General features: G+C 40.7%; 2 protein-coding genes across 3 annotated transcripts in view; both read left to right on the forward strand.

Annotated features, from left to right (window-relative positions):
- The first annotated feature begins 2,035 nt into the window (after window positions 1–2,035).
- Window positions 2,036–15,515, forward strand: sec14l7 (SEC14-like lipid binding 7). Its single transcript, XM_028026095.1, has 12 exons — window positions 2,036–2,212; window positions 4,213–4,288; window positions 8,454–8,497; window positions 9,261–9,323; window positions 9,435–9,623; window positions 10,618–10,713; window positions 10,796–10,856; window positions 10,954–11,037; window positions 11,685–11,791; window positions 11,872–12,011; window positions 13,043–13,212; window positions 13,414–15,515. The coding sequence occupies exons 1-12, from the start codon at window positions 2,159–2,161 to the stop codon at window positions 13,542–13,544; spliced, it is 1,215 nt and encodes a 404-aa protein (XP_027881896.1). The 5' UTR covers window positions 2,036–2,158; the 3' UTR covers window positions 13,545–15,515.
- A 627-nt stretch (window positions 15,516–16,142) lies between these two features.
- Window positions 16,143–23,074, forward strand: part of LOC114149958 (metal transporter CNNM4) — a 28,537-nt gene continuing 21,605 nt past the window's right edge. For both annotated transcript variants that reach the window (XM_028026091.1, XM_028026093.1), the window contains exon 1: window positions 16,143–18,592. In XM_028026091.1, the coding sequence (XP_027881892.1) occupies window positions 17,083–18,592 (1,510 nt within the window). In that variant the 5' untranslated portion in view covers window positions 16,143–17,082. The remainder of the gene's footprint in view (window positions 18,593–23,074) is intronic.

A 23,074-nucleotide genomic window follows, 5' to 3' on the forward strand; every position in this document is an offset into this window, starting at 1 on the left:
TTTAAGATCTTTTGGTTATTTCTGCATTCATTCATTTTCACCGTTACTGAATTATTTTTCGTTTTTAACTACAAGTAATCATTTCCTGTAGCTGTGCCATGCAGAATGTTCCAGCTGTAAATATTAAGAGACCAGCACAAATGAGTGCAAAATTATAAAGTGGAAAGAAAAAAAAAAGACTGGTTTTCAAACAATTCAGTTCAAATTCAGACCTTTACTTTGACAAGCCAGAATTCACTGATCTGCTGACAATGAGTCGTAGAACTCATAAATCCGACTTTCATGGACGAGAAGCGAAAAGAAAGCCAGAAGAAATCCTGTTTTAATGCCAGACTTTAAATCTGCAGCGTGTAACTTTTATTAAGAAATGTTTGCTTTTTGTTGTTTTTATTATTTTTATTAAAGCTCCGTACTGCAGCTGTAAAGTTGACCCAGTACTGATCAGATCAGAACCAAACTAGACCTTTTTGGCCTTCAGGTCAAACATTTTGTGCAGTGGAAAAATGGCCTTCCTCTGATGTGGTGGTGGCAGCATCATGCTGTCCTTCAGAAGAAAGAGAAACTGGTCAAGTGGGTGGAGCTAAATGCAGAGCAATACTGGAGCTCTATAAAAGCATCAAAGTTTACCTAATGTTTTTCTTTTTGTCTAATTTCTAGTAGAAATATCTTGGTGCACTTGAAATAAGACAAAAACTAACTTGAGTTTTCAACAAGATAGAGGAGCTTGTTTTAAGTCAACAATTCCTTAATATTGATGAAAAATGTCTGGTTTCATTAGCAGATGAATTTATTTTTAACAAGACTTTTTTCCCCTGTTATAAGTGAAATAATCAACTAGACTGTTTCATCAATATTAAAGAATTATTGACTCAAAACAAACTCCTATATCTTGCTGAACACATACTTGTTAGTTTGGTCTTATTTTGAATATAATATATTTGCAATAGAAACCAGACAAAAAAAAAAAAAAAACAACCTGATAAGATTTTGAGTTTTTGCAGTGAGGGAAATCTGTTGGAGGCTGCTAATGGGACAGAGCAGGGCGACTGTACAGCCAGAGCTGCAAAAGAACGGTATAGGTCAAAGCATGTTAGTTTGGTAGAATGGCCTAGTCAAAGTCCAGATCTAAATCTGACTAAGAATCTGTGGCCTGACTTGGAAAACTGCGGTTTCCAGATGCTTTCTGTAAAATCAGCTCTTATTGGGAAGAAGAAGTGTGGAGATGTGCCAACTCTGTTATCTCAGTGAAAGATGGCTGCATGACTGCATTTACTCAGGGGACATGAATACAAATGCATGTCACACTTTCCATATTTTTTCCCCCTGTAAAACAATGTTTAAAAGAAAAAGATTTCCATCCTCATAACTCTGCACTGCTTCATGTTTGTCTCACAGATTCAAATCAAATGCATCTAGAGTTGTGGTTGCAGTGAGATAAGATGAGGTTAGAAATTCTTTCGCCAGGCTCTGCAGTAAACGCTGCAAACTGGTGACTCAATGCAATCTGCTGGGTTTCCTTTTTAAACTACTTTGAATAATTAATTGAGCATATTGCACTGTTTGATAACTAGGATCAACTGGCTGGTATGTGTGATTGAATTAAACTTTTTTTTTTTTTTTTTTTTGCAAAGTGCCTTTAGATGGCATTTGCTATATAAATAAGCTGAACATTCCTAAAATCAACCAGATAAGAACTATATTTGATGAGATACTTATTCTTTTCTCTTTTTGTATTGATTATGTAAGTAACAACAGATTGCAAACACTTGTTACCCAACCGTATTTATGCAATCTGTTGACTTGGATCGATTATGGTGACGAGCATAACCAGTATATGCTCTTCTGTTTTTGCATGTAACCAGAAGAAAATCACTACTTACAAGGGATTAGTTCATCAAAATTAGCCTAATATTTGATAAAAGAATCAAATTACTCCAATTTTTTTGTTTGTTTTTTCTTTTTAGTTTTTCAGCTCTCCTGAAGGTTTCAGCAGGTAACCAGTGGGATTGGGGTGAAAGTCTACCTCCCTTTGTGAGCACAACTGAGAGAAAGTGAGTGGAGGCGTGGCATTTTCACCCATCTACCTGTTTTTACCTTCTGCAGCTCTCATTCACAGACGGCAGCAGCAGGGCCGTCGGAGCGACGCTTCAGCCGAGACATGAGCGGACGAGTCGGAGACCTGAGCCCCAAGCAGGCCAAGACCCTCACTGAGGTCAGAGACGATTCCCCAATCTGGAATGTCTGCTGGAAATTCTGGGAGGTTTATTGTAAATAACTTTGGTTTACGTGAGGCTGATATCTTTTGGTTTGCACTGATCCAGCGTCAGATACTCTCCAATGTGGAAACTTTGACTGTTATGTGCTAAAGCTCTGTGTTAAAACTTACAAACCCACAACCAAACGTAGTTTCTTGAAACTACATTTGTTTTTCTGAACAATCTTTATCAAAGTTCCTCCTTATGGGTCAGAGCTGTTTGTTCTCCAAAGCTTTTTGGTTTTAATCTGTGAGTGTATGTACTACATTAATAGCTCCTTTTAAATAACATCTTCACGTTTTTGTAATGGTCAATAATGACCATTTGCTTTTATTTGAACTCAAAAACTAAAAGCAGATAAGCTTGGATTTGAAAATGTGTGTATTTAGGTTTGTCCATTTAATTTTAGTGAAGCAAAAATGAATTTAGCAAGACAAATAATGACTTTGTTTTTAAAAATGAGCAGAAATAGCAACTTTTACTGTGCAAATTGTAACCATGTAGCTGCAAACAGAGATCTAATATGGACTGGAGGGCTGTTAAAAAGTCTATAAAATGTTTTCGGATCATCAGACAAGGATAACCTGATGATCTGAAACATCATCATGCATTTCCTGATTTTTGAGGAAATACAAAAATCAGCTTTGAAATGACGGTTCCATTTGAGGGGAAAAGCTTTCCAAACCGTCCTGCTTGAAAACTAATCAGCCACCGTAGCTAATAACCTGCTGCGCCACCACTGGTATCACAAACATCAAGTGTTTGTTTGAAGTAATAGAGTCGATTTACATCCCTGAGGGGATTTTTGATCCAGTCTTTTTTGCAGAATTGTTGTAATTCAGACATATTGGAGCGTTTTAGAGCACAAACAGCCTGTTTAAGGTCAAACTACAGCATCTACCTCGGATTGAAGTCCACACTTTGACTGGGCCACTCCGACACTTTCATTTAGGTATTTTTTTATTTTATTTTCTTGCTATTCAAAAGTGGACTTGAGTGGAATTTCTCTGCATCGATGCATGATGTGTTGCATTTGAGACCGTCTTCATGTTGCTGGACAGGTTCCATAGAAGTCAGTGAGTGAAACTAAACTAATGAGTAAAACATTTGCTTATTCAGTTATTCCATGCTTACCGAAGGTGGCAGCTGGTTTGAGTTGCTTTTTTTTCTCTCTAATAAAAGCTGCTTTTCATGTTGTGTTTGTCTGATATTAAAAATCTTGTTTCATGGTTTGAAACACAAAAGTGGCAAAAACAGAAAATAAAAACGATCCTGGTGACTCTGATGCATATTCATCCAAACATATAGATATATGTCCCAACTAAAATGAGAAATGAATGCATGAGGCTTGGGTGAAGGGAACTTAGAATTTAATTGCTATATTTTGTGGTACTATTGTGATAAGGTTAAAATTATTAAATCAATTTACGACTGTTTTCTTTAGGTAACTGGTATGGTTGTGACTGTAGGAGCAGCAGTCACAGCACCATAAATACAAATGTTTTTGAAAAAAATGTCCATTTAAAACAGGCTTCCTTAGGACACCACTTCCTTAAAGTGATGGTGAGATTTTTATCACTAAGCCAAGCATAGCTACTGCATTTACTCATATTTTTGAATTTGCTGTTATTTAACGATGCTCTTGTGAATAAATAGTGGAGAAAATAGTAAAAATAACATTTCTGATAATACTGCCAGTCTTGTCTTTTATTTAATGTGATTCATTGAATTTTATTGAGACGATAAAACTTTTAATTCTTCTGGGAAATGTTTTGTGATAACTGCTAAACAATAAACAATAAATGCCCACTGCGAGATTACATGCCATGTTTTGTTCATGTTTATCCTAGTTTCTGCAGACAGAGCTACACCAGCAGCCCACTAAGGTTTACTTAAGCTGCTTTTCCTTCTCTTAAACTCTTTGTGACAAAGAATTGCTCCTTGGCTTTGCTTTCAGTTTCGGGAGAGGATTCAAGATGTCCTCCCCAGCCTGCCAGCTCAGCATGACCACTACCTCCTCCGGTGGCTCCGAGGTGAGTCTCAGACTTCCAGGTTCACCTGTTTAGTGCTTTCTGGACACTGATTGAAGATTTAGGGAACACAGTTTGACCTGTTGGTCTCCGTTTGCAACCGATCAAGGATAAGTCAACCTATGTTGCTCTTTGGTTGAACTGATTGATCATAAAATAAGGTGCAGTTCAGTCTGTTAGTACAGTTTTAATTAAATGTATTTATCTAGTTCCAGCAGCATTTTGGAATAAAATTGCTGCCAGTGTTGCTCAGCAGTTGAAGGTTTTACAGTAAAAATTAACACAGGCTCATGAGGTATGTAGGCTTCATAGATTTGGTTCTTTTCTGGCCATACTGGCCACTCAAAGGTCAGTATGAGGGACACTCAAAAATATTCAGAACTACTGCACTGTTCAGTGGCCAAAAGCAGCAGCTTCAAGGCAAACATGATTGGTGCTTCACTAAAATCATGTTCGAAAAATAGATTCAAGGATCAGCTTTAATATTTTGGGTATTCTTTGATGCCAACGGTTGTCATCGTAGTACGCTCTCATATCCGCCGCTTCTTGTGTTTGACCTCTTTGTAACGCAGCTCACGCCGTCTGAAAGGAAAACACGAGAGGTCAGTTTCCTCTGACTCAAACCAAACAAAGGCAGAGGCCGACAATCAAACCTGTTCCTATGTATTAATTAGTTTTATTTTGTAACCAGGTTGCTGTGTATTGCAGGTTTCTGCCCTTTTGAAAATGAGATCTAGATCTCAACGGGGTTTACCTGGTTAAATTAAGGGGGGAAAAAAGTCACACCGTATTCAATTTCTTTGGAGGTCTGGGGGAAAAATACCAGAGCTAGAGGCTGCAGTATCTACTGTACACCTGTGAGTTGAAGATTGTTAATCTTCTTTTCCTTTTCACACCAATATTCAGTGTTTGAATATTTCAGACAGTGATATTTTTACTGGTATTTTCACACAAGATTGTCAATCCATAAGTATCTATTTCTGCATTGTGCCTTACATGAAGTCATATTGAAAATTATTTATTTCACTAGCTTAGTTCACTAAAACATTACTTAGATTATTTAGATACAGGCTGACGTTTTTAAGCCTATATTTCTATTAATTATGACGATTTCCCGCTTCCAACCGATGGCAGATCCAGGGGGATGTTGAGGGCAAATATAGACGTGTGCTTTTTGGTCTGAGAGGGGGGTAACATTAGATTTTTACTGCTAAAATCAATTTTAGAAAACACAATATGATTAATTTTGTAATGGACAGGGACACATTTTTTTTAATTTCTGTGAACAAAAAAATCAATAAATAAGGGGCCCTTGGAATTGTCCTAATTTTCCCCCCCAATACGGTACCCCTGGATTGCAGCGAGTGACGCAACAATTGGATTAAATGAACAAAAATGAGTCGTTATTTTATTATTATACATTAGTTTTATACATTATTTTTAGCAACCTTTTAAACGTGAGATTTTAATCACGGCAAATTGTGTTTTTTTTTGTTGTTTTTTTTACATTTGTAGAGTATCTAAATAGTTTTGCACTTTTTGTAGTTGGGCAAACAGTTCATTAGTCTTTTTCTTTATTCAAAAACTTGTGTAAACAAAACTTTTCAGCCCTGATTAAAAGGACCCAACAGTTTCTGCACATCGCAGGTTTTCAGGGAGTTTGTTCCAGAGCTGAGGAGCATAGAAACTAGACGCTGCCTCATCTTGTTTAGTTCAGTTAGTAGGTCTCTGACAACCTGAGAGGTCTGCATGGTTCACACTAGACAAGCATTTCAGAAATTTATTTCTGATTTTCTTATTATATTTAATCCATATATAATAAGATATATGGATCTTATTTTGAACGTGTTTCTGTTAGAGAAATTTTAATCTAATGCAGTCTTGTTCATCTAATTCTTCTTTTCAAAAATGACTGAAGCTTCTAGAAACTATGTATCTTTTAAAACCCGGAATTAAAATGATATTCAGGTCTATCATGACTGAATGAAAACTTCTGATTACAACATTCAGCATATGTATTTTTGGTGAATGTCTCATTATTGGTATTTTGGCAGCAAAGAGTTCATCATGTGGTAATTTGAAGGAAATCTGTTTTCTCAATCAGCTCCACTTGTTCTCTTCCTGAAAAAAAGTCAAACCTCTGATAGAAACAGTAAGTCTATAAAATTATGTTGCAGTAGCTCTGCTACTGCAACTTTATGTTTCTGTCAGAAGCTTCTAGACTAGAAGCTGTGGTCTGTCTGGTTAATGGTCCACAGTCAAAGTAGGTTGAGATCGATGACCAGAGGTGTGTGTGTGTGCACTGCCTGTTGACTTTGACCAGTTTCTGTGCTTGCTTAAAAACAAGCTGACAGTTTGAAACTGTGTCAAAGGCACTGCTCAGAAGACACTGTATATGCATTTTTCTATGCACGAAATATGAAAAAAAAATACTTAGAATGAAAAGTACCTAATCTCCTCTGCATTAATTTCACTGTTGTCATTTTGGAGACAGCAACTAATGTGAACGTCTCTGTTCCTGAAAGGTGAGGTTATTCTCTTCTCACCATCCAGAAGCTTAATTTTGTGTCCCCAAAAATATCCATTCCAAATCCGTCACACTGTTCCACATTAAATAAAACTAAAAATATTAGTTTTATTTAGACAGTAAATAAACATTCCTTATGTTGGATTAATTTAACGCCATTTCTCCTGTGCTTGTTTTGCAGTGAGCCTATGAGTAATGGAAGCTATCTGATATCCTAGCTTTAACATAAAACACAGATATTAAAAAGATATATTGCTCTGCTTCAAGTGATAGGCATCAAATATACATTTAAATGATTTTTGCTGCAGAGAGTGAGCCTGTGTTGAAAACAATTCTGGGCCACAAGTTTTGCCTAGAGGGCGTGTACAGATTGGCCAATGACGGTGTGCGGATATGGAAAAAGCAGTGATTGGTTGAAATCACTGGCCCACGCACTTTCATACACAAACACATGTTATGTCTCTCTACCTTTACAAGGTCTTTGTATTGACTTCCATTCATTTCTATAGCCTAACCCTGACCCGTAACCGTCACCAGACCATAGCTAACCCTAAATTCAATTCACACCTTAGTCCTAAACCTAACCCTTAACTCCAAAACAGTTCTTTTCCTCATGGAGCAGTAGGTCCTCATAACGTATGTGTAGAAACATGGTCCTTACAATATACAAATACAAGAATACAGACACACATTCACTCAACTGCATGCAGCAGGAAATGGACTTTAGCATAAGATCTGCCATCGGAGCAGGCTCCACTAGTCCACTAGCTAGAGAAGAGGTGCATGTTTGTTTTTTACCCATATTTAGGACTTAATACTGGCTTCTATTCACTTGAGTAACTGCTCTTCTCCTCACACCAGTACCGGTATATTCCTAACTTAAACCTTAACCAAAATTTAATTTACACCATACCTTTAAACCTAACCTTTATCCCTAAAATGTGTGCTCAACCATATACGGTCAGGCTTTGGCCCCATATGGCACATTGGTCCTCAGAAGTTTATTGAAAATACTGGAAAAGTTCCTAAATAAGCAGCATGGACCTCTTTAGGTCGTAGCTTAGATAAAGGCCCAAAAGGAGTCAGAAACTGTTGTTAGGGGACATTTTACTGTGTTAGACCACAAGGAAAGCATGACAATGGACCAGCGCTGCATTTTGGTCTTAATAAATGGAATTTATGAATTCAACTCACTGACTCTTCTTGAACCTCCTACATTAAGAACCTAAATGGAGATAATTTCCACAATTTGGAGGCACTGCTGGGATTTGTACCCAGAATCTCCTGTTTACCAAACAATATTACAAAAACACCTGAATTTTATTTTATTCCTTTTATCAAATTTGGGGGCTTTCTCCTTCTCCCCTGAAGATGAAATAAAATTATTCATTCCCAACAGTTCATATAAATTCTGTTTCTTGCTGTTAATAAATAAAACCAAACAATACTTCTCAAAAAGGTCATCAGCGTGGATTATCAGGGAATATTTCCTGACACCAGTATCTCCTTCAAACTGGTGTCAGTGTGAAGCAGACATAATTCCCGAACCAGAGGAGAATAACTGCATGCGTTCTGCGCTGACTGAAATAAAACATTCCTAATTTCACGTGGACGCTCTCTCTTCTGTTTCTCTCTTCCCAGCTCGTAACTTCAGTCTTCAGAAATCAGAGAACATGATCAGGAAGGTGAGATTTTTCTGAACTCTCCGCTTTGCATCTCAGACTCAGCTCAAGTCTGTTTTTTCTACACTGTTGTTACATTCTTGTAACATCTGTTGCTTTTGACTTTATTCATTTTTACCTACAGACTACACAAGGAGGTTATATAATATATAGCATTAATAGTTGAACAGGATTTTCTTAAATGTTTTTTGTTTTTGGCCATACTTTTCTGGATTGTCCATAAAATCCAGAAAACTCTCAACAACCCTGACCGTCCTCTCTATGAAACTGTTGTACAACAAAGGGTTTTCAGTCAGAGGGTTTCTCAGATATGCTGTGATACTGACTGCTGTAGGAGATACTTCACAGCCACCATCATCTACAATAAGTCTTTGAAGAAAATTGTGTACTATAACATTTAATTACTCTCTGGGATTAAGAAAGAATTTCTGAACTGAATTTGGTTGTGCTGGATTTTAATTAGGGATATCAGAGTTGAAAGAGAGAAATAAACATTTACACCACACTTTTGAGATTATTAAAATGCATGCATCCTGTGTTGATTTATTACATAAGACAATTCAAATAAATTCAAGGTGTAATTATAAGGAACAAAAATCTTACTTTCAAAGAATTCAGCTTTATTTGTCATCTTTGCACAGAGACAAACGATTTTAAAAAGATTAAAAATAAACCAAATTCCTTTAAGTTTTTTGTCGTTAGTTTTACTTCCTGGTTTTTGTGAGACTCTTATTTCTTCTTCTGCTTCCTTTTCCTCTTCTTACAGCATGTGGAGTTCAGGAAGCAGATGAAAGTGGACACCATCATAACTGACTGGAAGCCTCCAGAGGTAACTTACCCTGAGAAGACGCCTCCGCTCGTCTTCTCAGGCGTCTGAGACGTGACGTCCGCCACTCCGTTGCCTTGTCGTTTGATGACGTTCACGCTTGTCCTTCTCAAGGTGATCGAGAAGTACGTATCCGGTGGGATGTGCGGCTATGACCGAGAGGGGAGTCCCATCTGGTACGATGTGATCGGCCCTCTGGACCCCAAAGGCCTGCTGCTGTCAGCCACCAAACAGGACTTCCTGAAGACGAAGATCAGACACATCGAGATGCTGCAGCGGGAGTGTCGGAGGCAGTCTGAGAAGGTCTGGGACAAACTCTCCTCTCACGTCTAAACCTAGACTCATCTTTTCCCTCCTTTTTTACCACATTTTTTCACCTTCAAACTTTGTTTTTCCCTTTATCTGTTTCTTTTCTCTTCCCCTTGTCTCTTCCTTTTTTGTGAGAAACACAAAAATGTTTGCTTCTCCTGAAACTGTTTTTCACAAACATGTTTTGTAAATGTACGTGTCGGACTTTGAGCTCACGTCACAGCATAGAACTTGAAATTGCCCCCACAACATTTTAATATATGCAACCTGAAATGAAAATATTAATCTCTTAATGCACTTAAGAGATCTTCTTCATTCATCCTAATGAGAACTGCAATTCTTGTTTTGTAAATGTGACTGCATTTACAAAATAAGTAAATGCAGACAGTAAATGTGTCATAGGCATTTTGTAAACTCAAATGCCTAGTGAGTCATGGATGGATGGATGGATGGTGTTATAGATGCAGTTAGTCTGCGTGGGGCGCAGCGCTGCTCACTGCCTCGTCACCATCATATCACACCCAGGTGCCGGTGTACGTGCCGGTGGCATGCTATGTATCATAACGGTATTCTAAAAACAAAAGTTCTGCAACTCACCCTGAGAAACTGAAAATATTCCTGCAGACATGAATTGCTCTGATTATATAGTCCTGGTGTTGCTTTCTTTCTACCAATATCTTCAGCTTTTCATTTGAGTGATTCAGTCTTAAGCTGAACACAATCCTTTGGTAAGGTAACTGTACATGTCGCACTTTGAGCTCACATCACGGCAAAGAACGGTCGTTTAAATGCAGTACATTGCGGACCACTAGGGGGCACCTAGAGACCGCAGGTTGAGAGAGGCTGATCTAGACTCACTTTTTTTCCTCCATTTTATTCACCTCCTTTCCAGGTTCAAACTTTTTTCCCTTCCTCTGTTTCCATTCTCTTCCCCTCATATTTCCTCTCCTCGTCTCTTTCTCTAACATGTCCTCTCTGTCTGTCTCAGCTGGGGAAGAACATAGAGTCCATCACTCTGATTTATGACTGCGAAGGACTTGGACTGAAGCACATTTGGAAACCCGCTATTGAGACTTACGGAGAGGTTTGTCGCTCGCTCTCACATTCCTCACTCGCTGTGTCTTAAAGCCTTAATCTGTGTCTAAGCTGCTCTTTATCTCCTGCAGATCCTCACCATGTATGAAGACAACTACCCTGAGGGGCTAAAGAGGGTGCTTCTCATTAAAGGTATCTCAGCTGATTTGCAACATGGTCTCGCTGTCGTCCAAGTTGTGTTTTCAAGTTGAAGTTGAAATGTTTCTATATTTTATTATTTTTGCTGCAGCTCCTAAAATGTTTCCCATGGCCTACAACCTGATCAAACACTTTCTGTGTGAGGAAACGCGACGGAAAATCGTGGTTTTAGGAAGTAAGATGACTCTCCTTCATATCTCTTCAAACTATAACGTCTCTGACATTGCACTGTTTAATGCTAACTTTTTTTTGTTCCTTGTATTAAATTATATTGGTTTCTGCTTTTTATTACAGAATTAATAACAATTCTGCAATAAATAATAATAATAGCGATAAATAAATAATCTTTTATTTAAGACATTGGACTCTGATTAGAAGATTATCACAGGACTATAACTCAAACACGGGAAAACCTATGACGGAATATCAGGCTAAGAATTTTTTATTATTTCGAAAATAAAGTCATAATGTTACAAGAATAGAATCATAATAATGCAAGCATCAAATTATAATAATATATCAATAAAGTCATAATAATACAGGATCAAAGTTGTAATAAAATGATGAAAAATGTCATAACAATGCGAGATTAAAGTCAAATTACCAGAATAAACTCGTAACAATATGAGAATAGCTGCAATAAAACAAGAGTTAAGTCATAATTAAACGAGAATAAGGTTGCAATAAAACTTTATAATTTGCAATTATGTTACAAATAATAAAGAATAATTGGAATATGTTACAAATTATGTCCAAATTATTTGTTTCCTGCATTCTTGTGGTTTTATTGATTTGTTCTCCAAATTGCTTGGCTGTTTGCAGGTAGCTGGCAGGAAGCGCTGCGCAAGCACATCGACCCGGACCAGCTTCCTGTGGTGTACGGAGGAACCCTGACCGACCCCGACGGAGACCCTCGCTGCAGAACCATGGTGAGAAGAGAAACCCTTAAACAAGATCCAGTTTGTTTTGGAAGGTTCTGACTGAAATGATTCATCTGTTGCGCCTCTAGATCAACTACGGCGGGAACGTTCCCAAGTCTTACTACGTGCAGGAGTCGCTGAAGGTTCAGTACGACAGCAGCGTCACCATCAGCCGCGGATCAAGCTTGCAGCTGGAGTACGACGTCGCTGCCCCCAGCAGCCTCCTCAGGTATGACAGCAGGTGCAGAAATCTGGCCTGAAACACTCTGAGGAATAACACGCATTAAGAGAAACAACTCTTTTTGGTGTCAACAAAAATTTGGGAAACATGTGTATTAAGAACTTTGTAGTTATTGATGGATTCTTGTTTATTTGAGAAAAAATACAACACTTGACAGATGCAAAGAACCTTCCCTTAACACTGCATTACATTATGTATTCTTAATTAAAACTTTCGAGCTTCAGTATCGTCTGTCCTTGCGGCTTCACTGTCTCCACCCATCTCCGTCTCTTTTTTCTAGCTCTAAAATTAAATGAGACTAAAAGTTTTCCCTTTTAGACTCAGTTCGGATTATTAAAATTATTTCTATTTGCGAAATCCCACAATAATGAGAGCTTCCCCCCCCCAAGTTTAGAAGTTTACATACATAAAGATGACTATCTCTTTAAATAATTTCTGACCCACTTTTTTCACTTCCGATCCCAATACAGACATCTGTAGTTTAGTTTTACCGATCCAGAAAAACACAAACATAAATGTCCTGAATTACAAACTTATATGATAACTCTAGACCAATACAGCACACGTAAATACACCAGTAGCTTCACAAGTTTGATCAAACATGTATGTAAATAAATTTAATTTGTTCAGTCATAGCAATTAGGAGTAGAACAGCCAAAGGAAAATAAATTAAGAAACTGACGGACACAACAGGTTAACTTCCTTGGTCAAATATGTAAAACTTAAACTGCAACAAACCTTCTTTCAAATGGTTCAGAAAGTGCAATAAGGAATTCTAAATATAATGTAAAATAAAGTGGTCGCTCAGAGTACAAAGCATAGAAACAGACTGAATAGATCTGCCCTTATGGATCAGGCACCTCGTCACTGATACCAGATCTAGAATATTTTTCAATATCAGGATCAATACAGATATCAGTATCAGTAACACCAGTCAGTTGTGTTTTAGTACATGTAGGGAATGGGTTTTAAAAATCAAATGCATCAGCAGAATAAGACGCAGTTCTGTTCCCTGCTAGGTGGCAGTTTGCCAGCGATGGAGCAGACATCGGGTTTGGAGTGTACCGCCGCACCAAGGACAGCAGGAGTCAGAAGGTAGCCGAGATGATGCAGGTTCTTCCTAGCGAGCGGTACAACGCTCACCTGGTCCCAGAAGACAGCTGCCTCACCTGCTCAGAGCCAGGAGTCTGTGAGTAACCGCTCGTTTTCCTCAGGTTTATCTGAATGTTTGTCAAGAAAATTGGTCAAAATCTATGTATCTCTGCGTATGTATGGAAGTGTGAATGGGTGAATGTGGTTCTGGTGTAAAGAGTTTTGAGTGGTCAGTGTGTAACAAATGTGTCTGTATTCTCTGCTAGCTGTTGCTAACCGCATCCCTCGTCCCTTGCAGACGTGCTGTGTTTTGACAACAGCTACAGCGTCCTCCAGTCCAAGAAGGTTAGCTACAACGTGGAGGTGATTCCTCCTGCGGATGAACAGCTGCAGACTCCGTGCGGCAGAGGGGACGTGAGGCTGCAGTGAGGACACGCAAACATTACATCTCACATTTTGGTCACCTCGCTGCCTCACGACTACTGGATTTAACCTCAGCGTCTCTCAGTGCACTGCGTGTTAGTTCTTAATTGTTTGGAGCCTTAATTGTAAAGCTGATTAATGCGAGGATGAGAAGCAGTACTGTGAATGCAGTGTACTGAAACTGTCCCAAAATGATTCAGAACTGAACCACAGAGGTCAGTTCAAGCAGTCCAGCAGAGATTCCATAGTTATCAAAGTATGCATTGCTTTTACTAAAGTGTGATAAATTTACATTTTAATGAATAATGATAATTTTTTCAGATTATATTTATTTTTGGATCAATTTCCTGCAAGATTTGCTAGATCATGAACACAACTCATGCAGTCTATACTGCCATCTACAGGCCAGTTTTGGGTGATCCAATGTCACCAGTAACGGCTTCCTCTCACCACCTGGTTGTGTTTTCAGCACTTTGCTGAACTTTGTTGAGTTCTACTTTTAAAGTTAATGTGCATAACAGTAGGACCTGTCCTCTTCACCAGTGGTGGGGCTAGAAACTGCCCGTTGCTCACTCAGGAGTGGCGAACCACTGAGTGGCGTCGGAGTTCAGAGCACATCATCAGTATTTTCCAAATTCAATTCAAATGCAATTCAAAAATACTGTATTGATTCCAAAGGGAAATTAGATTAATTTACTGTAGACAAAATGTATTTTCTTGAGATGAAAAAATTTATGAATGTATTCATAAATTTATACTCTCTAATCATATTTCACTGCTGCCACCAGATGTTTTGGAGGTGAACTGCAGCTGTGGTCATAGCAGGTTACTCTCTGGCTCCGCCCCTTCTCTTCATACCTTCTACCCACCATTTCCAGACAGTAAACCAATCTTGAATGTGAGGTAAAGAAAATAAGGTGTGTGTGAGGGGAAAGTGATCTCATGTCTCGGTTTCTTCTGAAATCAGAATCTGTGCAGTAAAACGAGGATTCCCACAGATGCTGAGTCGCTTTTTTTTCTTGACTTGTGGCCTAGTGTCACAAATGTGTACTAACCCCAGTATTACCCTGGAAACCAGCTCTCTTCCTGGTCTTTTACCATAAGAGACAGCAGTGGATTCCACTGGGAGGAATCCTCAGTCCCAGAATCCCATGCAGTCGAACTAGATATTAACCAATTCTTTGCAAATGAATTTGTAAGATTTTTTTTTTTGTTGTCACTATTTGACCTTGAATCAGACTTAACTCGTCCTCTGAGTTACAAATGTTTTTGTGTTTGTCAAAAACGACAAAAATTAGACATTTTTTAAAAACTTTTATTCAAATTCAGATTTGAATATTTAAGTAGAATTAAGTATTAGTATTAAGTAGAATTTTCTTATGAATTAGGTGAAATGTTTTTGGATATTCTTCCATAAAATCAGGGCTTAGTGATGGCTTTTTGTCATTCTTAAGCCCTTCTGTGCTTGTGATCGGTGTTTGTTTGAAATACTCACTTTCATCCAAGCTAAAAGCTCCTGACTGACGTCATGAGATGTTATGGTACCACCTACAGTATTGTGTACAATGCACCAGCCTGTAGAGGGAAATCCTTCCCCAACATGCTGCTGACACCTCCTTTCTTCCCAGTTTCTGTGAAGAAACACTAGGTTTTATGTACCAAAACATGTTCTTCTGGAGAGAATCCATCTGATTTCTGAAAAGACTATTTTCAGAAATCAGATTTTTCCCAGCTGTTCACATTTGGATAGAATTGTTTGAAAAGATAAATGCATCTCCTAAAGTCTTTTGGGGATTGTACCCATCTTAGCTGACTTTTTCCCCCATGATGTCAAGCAAGGAAGCCGTCTGCATAAAGCGTTGCCTTAACACATATTCACCGACTGAGAATAAGTGATTATTCATATTTTTAAGTAATGTAAATGTCTAGTTTTAATATTCTTGGTGTGCAATCTGTTAATAAAACCACTTGACTGATCTTTGTGTGTTGAACTGTTTTTAATAGCAGCCAAAAATAAAAAGCAGAATGGAGACACAACAAGACGCCATTGAAGTATTGACTCTGCAAGTTAGAAACTGTCATAAACATGCAATAATTTATTTTAATTTATGATCGCTTCATTAGATCAAGGTTAACAATGTTGAAATGTTGCAATAAAAACCTATTGTGTTTAAATATGCCAAATTATTATTTTTTTTATTGAACTTTATTTTATTTTTTCACATATCCCCTTTCCTGTTGTGCCTGCAAAATGTATGAAATTCACTTATTAATGACTCTGATCGATATTTTCTTGATCAGAATCAACTTGATTCGCCAAGTTTGTGCACACAACAGATTTGATTTCAGTACCGCTGAAATCCGCTGCACAGTGGCGCAGTTGGTAGCGCTGTCGCTTTGCAGCAAGAAGGTTCTGGGTTCGATTCCCGGCCCGAGGTCCTTCTGCACGGAGTCTGCATGTTCTCCCTGTGCGTGGGTTCTCTCCGGGTTCCTCCCATCTAAAAACATGATTGCAGGTTAATTGGTCTCTCTAAATTCTAGGTGTGAGTGTGTGTGCATGGTTGTTTGTCCTGTCTGTTTCTGTCCCGGAACGTTAGCTGGAGGTAGCCACCAGCACCTCCCGACCTCACTAGGGACAAGGGTGTATAGAAAATGGATGGATGAAATCCGCTTATATGTCATATAAACACATTTCTATGACTTAAGTCATATACAATTCAGAACTATTAACCCTCAGTTGTCTCGCTCTTTCAACTTATGTCGAGCTCTGATATCTAATAATTGCTGCGTCCACCAGGTGGCGCTTCAAGTCAATATAAGGGATTGTTGGATGTACTGTATTACGTAATAGCTGATCAGTTAATATTAGGATTTAACTAACAATAAAAACAATACAACTAGCAACTATCAAAACGGCTCTGAGGGCGTATTAACATAGAGACGAATGATTTTTAAATTTTAAATAAATTACAGATTTGCTGGGTTTTTTTTATTTTTTACTTTGTTATAAAATAAAATCCGCATTGTTCCAGAGAGACAGCCTGGTTATGTAACAGAATCATAATTAATAGTGTAAGCACACGAGGGACTCCTGCTGTGGAGGGGTGTGTGTGTCTGCGGTGGTTATGTCGGTGCTTCCAGCATCCCGGACCGGGCTCGGTGCCAGGGGGATGCGGGATGATGCTGGAGGCGGGAGGAGGGAGGAGGGAGGTTGGTACAGATGCCCTGTGAGTTTTACATAACAGCAGCTGGCTCACACGTCAAATGAGTGACAAACCGCTGGCCGCAGCACAACAGACAGCGTCCCTCCTGCCGCGTGCCGCAGTGCCCGGAGTCCAGCCGAGAGAGGAGAGAGAGCGCGCGCTCCTGACTGTGCGTCACGTGAAGGATACAGTTGGAAGAGTGGCACGTTTGTTTACCAGCCATACCTGTCGTCGTCCGGTTGGCACTGTTGCCGTTTGCGTGCGTGCGTGTGTGTGTGTGTGTGTGTGTGTGAAGAGAGATGGAGGGCCGGAGGGAGGCGGAGCCGCTCGGACATGAGTAAATGACGTCAGCTCCCAGGTCTCCGAGCAGAGAAACAAACATGGCGACAGAATGGAGCGGGCAGCAGGGTTACGTTCTCACCGTCATTATCTGCCTGTGGAGCGCGGTCGGCGGCCGGACAGAGACTGCGGCGGCGGCTGGTTCCGCCCGGGTCAGCGGCGCGAGCCAGGTCCTCGGCATGCGGCTCGAGCGAAGCGACAAGCCGTCCAGCACCAATGACGACGGTGTCATCCAGGTGACCGAGGAGAGCACCGTGCAGCTCCGGTTTTACGGGGTGCAGCTCCACTCGGGTGCCTGGACGCAGATCCGCTTCACGGAGCTAGCGGACGGCGGCGGAGGAGGAGGCGGGGACGAGGAGGAGGATGAGCAGGAGGAGGCGGTCGCGGCGGCCAGGGGAGGCAGCGGTATGATGGACACGCCGGATAGGACTTGTGTCGACTTCACGAAGGACATCATAGTCGGGAGCTACATGAACGTGAGCAACCGGGGGACCTCTGGGGTGCTCAGCGTGCAAGTTAAGCCGCTGCGCAAAAGCGAGCCGCAGAAGGAGTACGCTTTGTGCACGCTGAGCGAGGATGGCACCAGGTGGGTTCTGCTGGGGGAGAGTGACGGCAGGGTGCTGGTGGTGGAGGAGAAGAAGTCGCTGCTGCCCATGTGGCTGCAGGTCATCCTCATCTGCTGCCTGCTGGTGCTGTCCGGGATGTTCAGCGGCTTGAACCTCGGCCTCATGGCGCTGGACCCCATGGAGCTGCGTATCGTCCAGAGCTGCGGCACCGACAAGGAGAAGAAGTACGCCCGGAAGATCGAGCCCATCCGGAGCAAGGGGAACTACCTGCTGTGTTCCCTCCTGCTGGGCAACGTGCTGGTGAACACCACCCTCACCATCCTGCTGGATGACCTGATCGGCTCCGGCCTGGGTGCGGTGGTGGCCTCCACCATTGGCATCGTCATCTTCGGGGAGATCGTCCCCCAGGCGCTGTGCTCTCGCCACGGGCTGGCCGTGGGAGCCAACACCATCATGGTCACCAAGTTCTTCATGCTCCTCACATTCCCGCTCTCCTTCCCGGTCAGCAAGCTGCTGGACTACCTGCTGGGCCAGGAGATCGGCACAGTGTACAACCGAGAGAAGCTGGTGGGGATGCTGAAGGTGACGGAGCCCTACAACGACCTGGACAAGGAGGAGCTGAACATGATCCAGGGAGCACTGGAGCTCCGGACCAAAACGGTGGAGGACGTGATGACGCCCCTGGCGAACTGCTTCATGATCCAGGCGGACGCCGTGCTGGACTTCAACACCATGTCGGAGATCATGGAGAGCGGCTACACGCGCATCCCGGTGTACGACGAGGAGAGGTCCAACATCGTGGACATCCTGTACGTCAAGGACCTGGCGTTCGTGGATCCGGACGACTGCTCCAACCTGAAGACCATCACCAAGTTCTACAACCACCCGGTGCACTTCGTGTTTCACGACACGAAGCTGGACGCCATGCTGGAGGAGTTTAAGAAAGGTGAGGGTTCCAGTGAGGTTGCATGTGAATGCAGGTGTGTGCCCATCATCACATCATCAAACACACAGAGCTGCAACTGCAAAGCCGCCTGTGTCTCTCCCCCCTCCAACCACTGCTCTGTCTGCACTGATCAATAACACCAACCTACATTCACAAATGGCATTAAAAGTGTGTGTATGCAACACATGAGGCATAAGGGCGCCATGTTAGAAGGGGCGCTGGAATAAAAGCATTTTCTTTATTTAACAGCTGCCTGTGCATTGAAAACCCCTGGGGGCGCAAATAATGTCTGCTTACACCTCATAAAGTACTTTGCTGTGGCCTCATTATTGTCACCAGAATATTTTCATAGGTCAGACCAGGCCAGTTTGGGGTGGCACAGCTAAGAAAAATGTGATTAATTTGAAATGTATTCAGATTTATCAAGTTTCTCATCAAGAACTGTTGATAGGAGAACACTGAACTGTTGTGGAAAGGAAAACGAAGCCCTAATATTTGCCCTAGTGCAACATTTGCGTCTCTGCCAAAACCGTCTTGGCAACAGCCGTACGGTTAGATTTCTCATATCGCGTGACCACTGATCATTTCTGATCAGATTCCGCTTTTCCGGATGAAAACATTGAACTTTCAGTTTACGATACTTTCCATTAAAAAAAAAACGCCACCAACTGTTTACACCGAGCTCAGCTTTGTTTGTACGTTGTCTCCTCTTTAAAAACGACTCACTCATTGACCAACATGTTGCCGTGTGATAGTAACACCTCTGACTGAGTTGTTTCAGCCCTCATTCATGGTCTGGAGTTGAAGTTCACGTCTGCACATTGTTGACAAAACAATAACGGCAAACCTGGAGGTGATATTTTCACCTATAAACCTAAACATTCACTTTATGACCCATTAAAGAAATGCGTGAGCTACTTTTTAGTTTTTGTAACCTTTCATCAGTGTGAAGCCTCTCAAAAATGAATAAGAAATGTAAATTTTACCTTCTTGTTGCATAATTTAAAGTAAAATTTGTGATACTTGTAAATTACAAAATGAATACATTTCGAAATGCTCAATAGCAAAACTAGCCTGAATGATTATGATGTAACTTGTCACTATTAGAATGAGTTGATCATAATGATATGTTTAAGTGAATCTCTAGCAAAGAAAATAAAAACGGTGGACATTAAAATTATTTATACAGAAAAAGAATGATAACAGAACAGAACTCTGAAACCTTCTGATTTATCAGAACATTTCATGACTTTGCAGTGGCTCCTCCAAGGGGTGGGGCAGAGGGGGCATAACACCCTCTTAAAAAATGCTGTCCACCCCAACAGATCATGTTCGCGTGATAGAAAGTCATACAGAGCGATCGTCTTCAGTAAAGACATAAAGATAAAACCAAATAAGTAATTAAATACAAAATAAATACATATATAGTAAATCTTTCTATATAAAATAAGAAATTATTTAATTTTATACGTATGAAATTAAAGATTTGTTTTTCTGTGCCCCCCTCCCCTAACATTTCTACTGGCCTGGTCTGGCCGCCCCTATGAAAATGTAGTTTTTGTTACAAAATAAGAAAAAAATGTTGAGGAAGTGTGCTTACTTTCTGATTTGCATAATCTGACAGGAGGCTTTTTATTCTCCACACACACCAGAGCAGCAGATTTGTCTGAATGATCATCTTCAGCAGGAGTGAACTCTCCAGCTGTGGGCTGTTTAATGGGATGAAAGACGTCACGTTCAAGCGCACAGGATTAGCGCGGGAAATCTGAGCGCCGATAGCTACACCTTGCTAACGTAATTATTACCGTGGCGCACCTGCAGCTCGTTTTTTTTAAAAAACACCCACCCACACACACACACAATCGAAGGTCATGGATGTAGCGTCTTTAGCGTGTGATGAGCGTTGTCCGGGGTTGTCTGGACTCAGCAGGAGACGGAGATCGGCTCCAGCTGTCAGTTGGGGTCAGCTTTCATCCACAGCTGAGTCCCGTTTTTAGCAGCAGAGCCTGAGTCATGCACAAATGCAGCAGAATCCTGGGGAATGCAGCAGTTCTGTCTGATTGCAGCTAAAGAGAGCGTGGCGTCAACTCAGTTCCTGCACGAGCCACTGCAGAGGTTGCTGACCCCTCACTGCCTGAGGGACTGGGGGGTCGATGATGATGATGTTTGAGGGATGAGTCATCACATGAGCGGCCACCCGACTTCAGCTCTGTTGTAACTGCAGACTGCTTCTGTGTGACGGCGAGCGATTTCAGGCTGACGTTAGCCTTTAGAGCCGCTCATGGAAGGACAGGCGCTTAATTGTAAGCATTTCAGATTATAAAAGTAGCTCCATCAGAGAAGACTGGACAAAATGGGATGAAAAGAAAATATTCAATGGCCATTCTGGACATTTTGTAGGTTTTTTAGGGGAAATATTCCTCTGTCTGAACAGCCCTATGATGGTGTATTAAGGCCATTTTAGATAGAAATAAAAATGAGGAGTAAATTTCCGCCAAAAACTCAGAAATTTTGAGGATAATTTCAGAAATGTTCTTGTTTTTTCAGGAACAAAAACAAGAAAATTAGCACATTGATTAATCAAAATTAAAGTGCCAAAGTCCAAAATAACCCATCATTACACTAAATTAAGATAATGGAATAAAAACAGCTAATATTATTAATAGTCTTCATAGCGGAACATGAGCACAGTAAGCTGAATTTAGCTGAGTAATTAGTTGGGCTATCTGCTCTGGTTGCTAGCTTGCTGTCAATAACTTAACAAGCATCAGCCTGAGAAAACTCCGCTCAGTCTGACACATTATCTGGCTTTTCAGTAGAAATTTTTCAAACTTTCACCTGAATTAAAACCAAAAAGAAGACATTTAAACATTATTTTTTGTTTTAAAGAGCCCGAGGCAAAGATTTGCTGTGTTTTTCAAGTGTTGTAGGGTTTAACTAACCTGATAAAACCAGTGTTTTGTTCTACGCTTTGCTTTGCCCCGGGGGGCCTGGGCTCTCGTCTGCTGAGAAACGCTTCCTCCGCTGACATTGCTACAGGCAGACTACAATTCTGAAACAGTGCAGAAAATCAAAGTCACCACACACTCACTCACAACTTCTCCCTCTGTTCGCCGAAATTCTACAGGAGAAATCCAGATCAATGGGAGAAATCCCAGACCTTAACACCAAAGTGAGATTGGAGTGGAATTGCGTAGGAAGCCGATGACCAGGCTAGAGTTTAACAGTAGGCTACTAGTTTCCAGCTGTTTTAGTGTTTCTTTGTGTCAAAGCTTGTTGTTCATTGAGAATCTTGGGAACGTAAACCCTGGAGGATGAAACTCTTGAGGTGGGCCATCATTTCACCACAAGGGTAGGAATCCCTGTGACTTCTTGTTTCACAGCAGCTCCGACTTACACTATTTAAATTGTAAGTCTAAGGAACTTTAGTCTTCACTAAAACCTTATACATCTGAGCAATCAAGTCTTTGAGGTAATTAATAAACAATCTCATATGGAAGACGCAATTAACGCATGAAGCAAAAATAAAAAATATCTAAAAAGACGTGATTTATTGGTTGATTAGTCGTATAGCTGTGTGACAGAGGAAGCCGACCAGGCCGGAGCTGCTGGTGTCTGATGTCTATGAGCTGTGACAGGCCTCCATCCCGCTGACCTGATTAGACCGCTTTACTTACCTCCTGCTGGCCAGGCGTCAGCACTCATGATGGACTTAGGATGTCCAGTCAAGTCAAGTTTATTAGCATGGCATATTTCACCGAAAAGGCCGTTCAAAGTGCCTAACACCATAAAAACTTCATACAGCAACCACTTATGAAACAAGCAATAAACATGATATTTTATCAAATGCCAAAATCAAAATCAAGTCTAGATTCAAAGGAACTCAGTGTTTCTGCTGTTTTGGAGATTTCTGGACGTTTGTTATAGATTTGTGGTGCATAGAAGCTGAATGCTGCTTCTCCATGTTTGGTTCTGGTTCTGGAGGCAGAGCAGAAGCAGAACCAGAAGACCTGAGAGGTCCGTAAGGTTGATACAACAGCAGCAGATCTTTGATGTGTTGTGGTGCTAAGCCGTTCAGTGATTTATAAACTAACAACAGCATTTTAAAGTCTCTTCTCTCTGTGGAAGGACTGTAGAACTGGTGTGATGTTCTCTATCTTCCTGGTTTTAGTGAGAACGCCAGCAGCAGCATTCTGGATCAGCTGCAGCTGGAGTATTGATTTTTTTTTTTAGGCAGACCTGTGAAGACACTGTTGCAGTAATTAATGCAACTAAAGATAAACACATGATCTAGTTTCTCCAGATCTTGCTGAGACACTAGTCTTCTAATCCTGGAAATTTGTCTTTATGCGACTCTGAAGGTTCAGGTCTGAGTTCTGATCACTAATTTTCAGCTAACTGAGGCTGAGTTCTGACTCCAGATCGTTTCTCTTTAGGTCCAAAGATAATGGCTTCAGTTTTGTCTCTATGTCTGTTCAGTGG

Source organism: Xiphophorus couchianus, chromosome 8, assembly GCF_001444195.1.
Source record: "Xiphophorus couchianus chromosome 8, X_couchianus-1.0, whole genome shotgun sequence".
In the NCBI taxonomy this organism is placed as follows: Eukaryota; Metazoa; Chordata; class Actinopteri; order Cyprinodontiformes; family Poeciliidae; genus Xiphophorus; species Xiphophorus couchianus.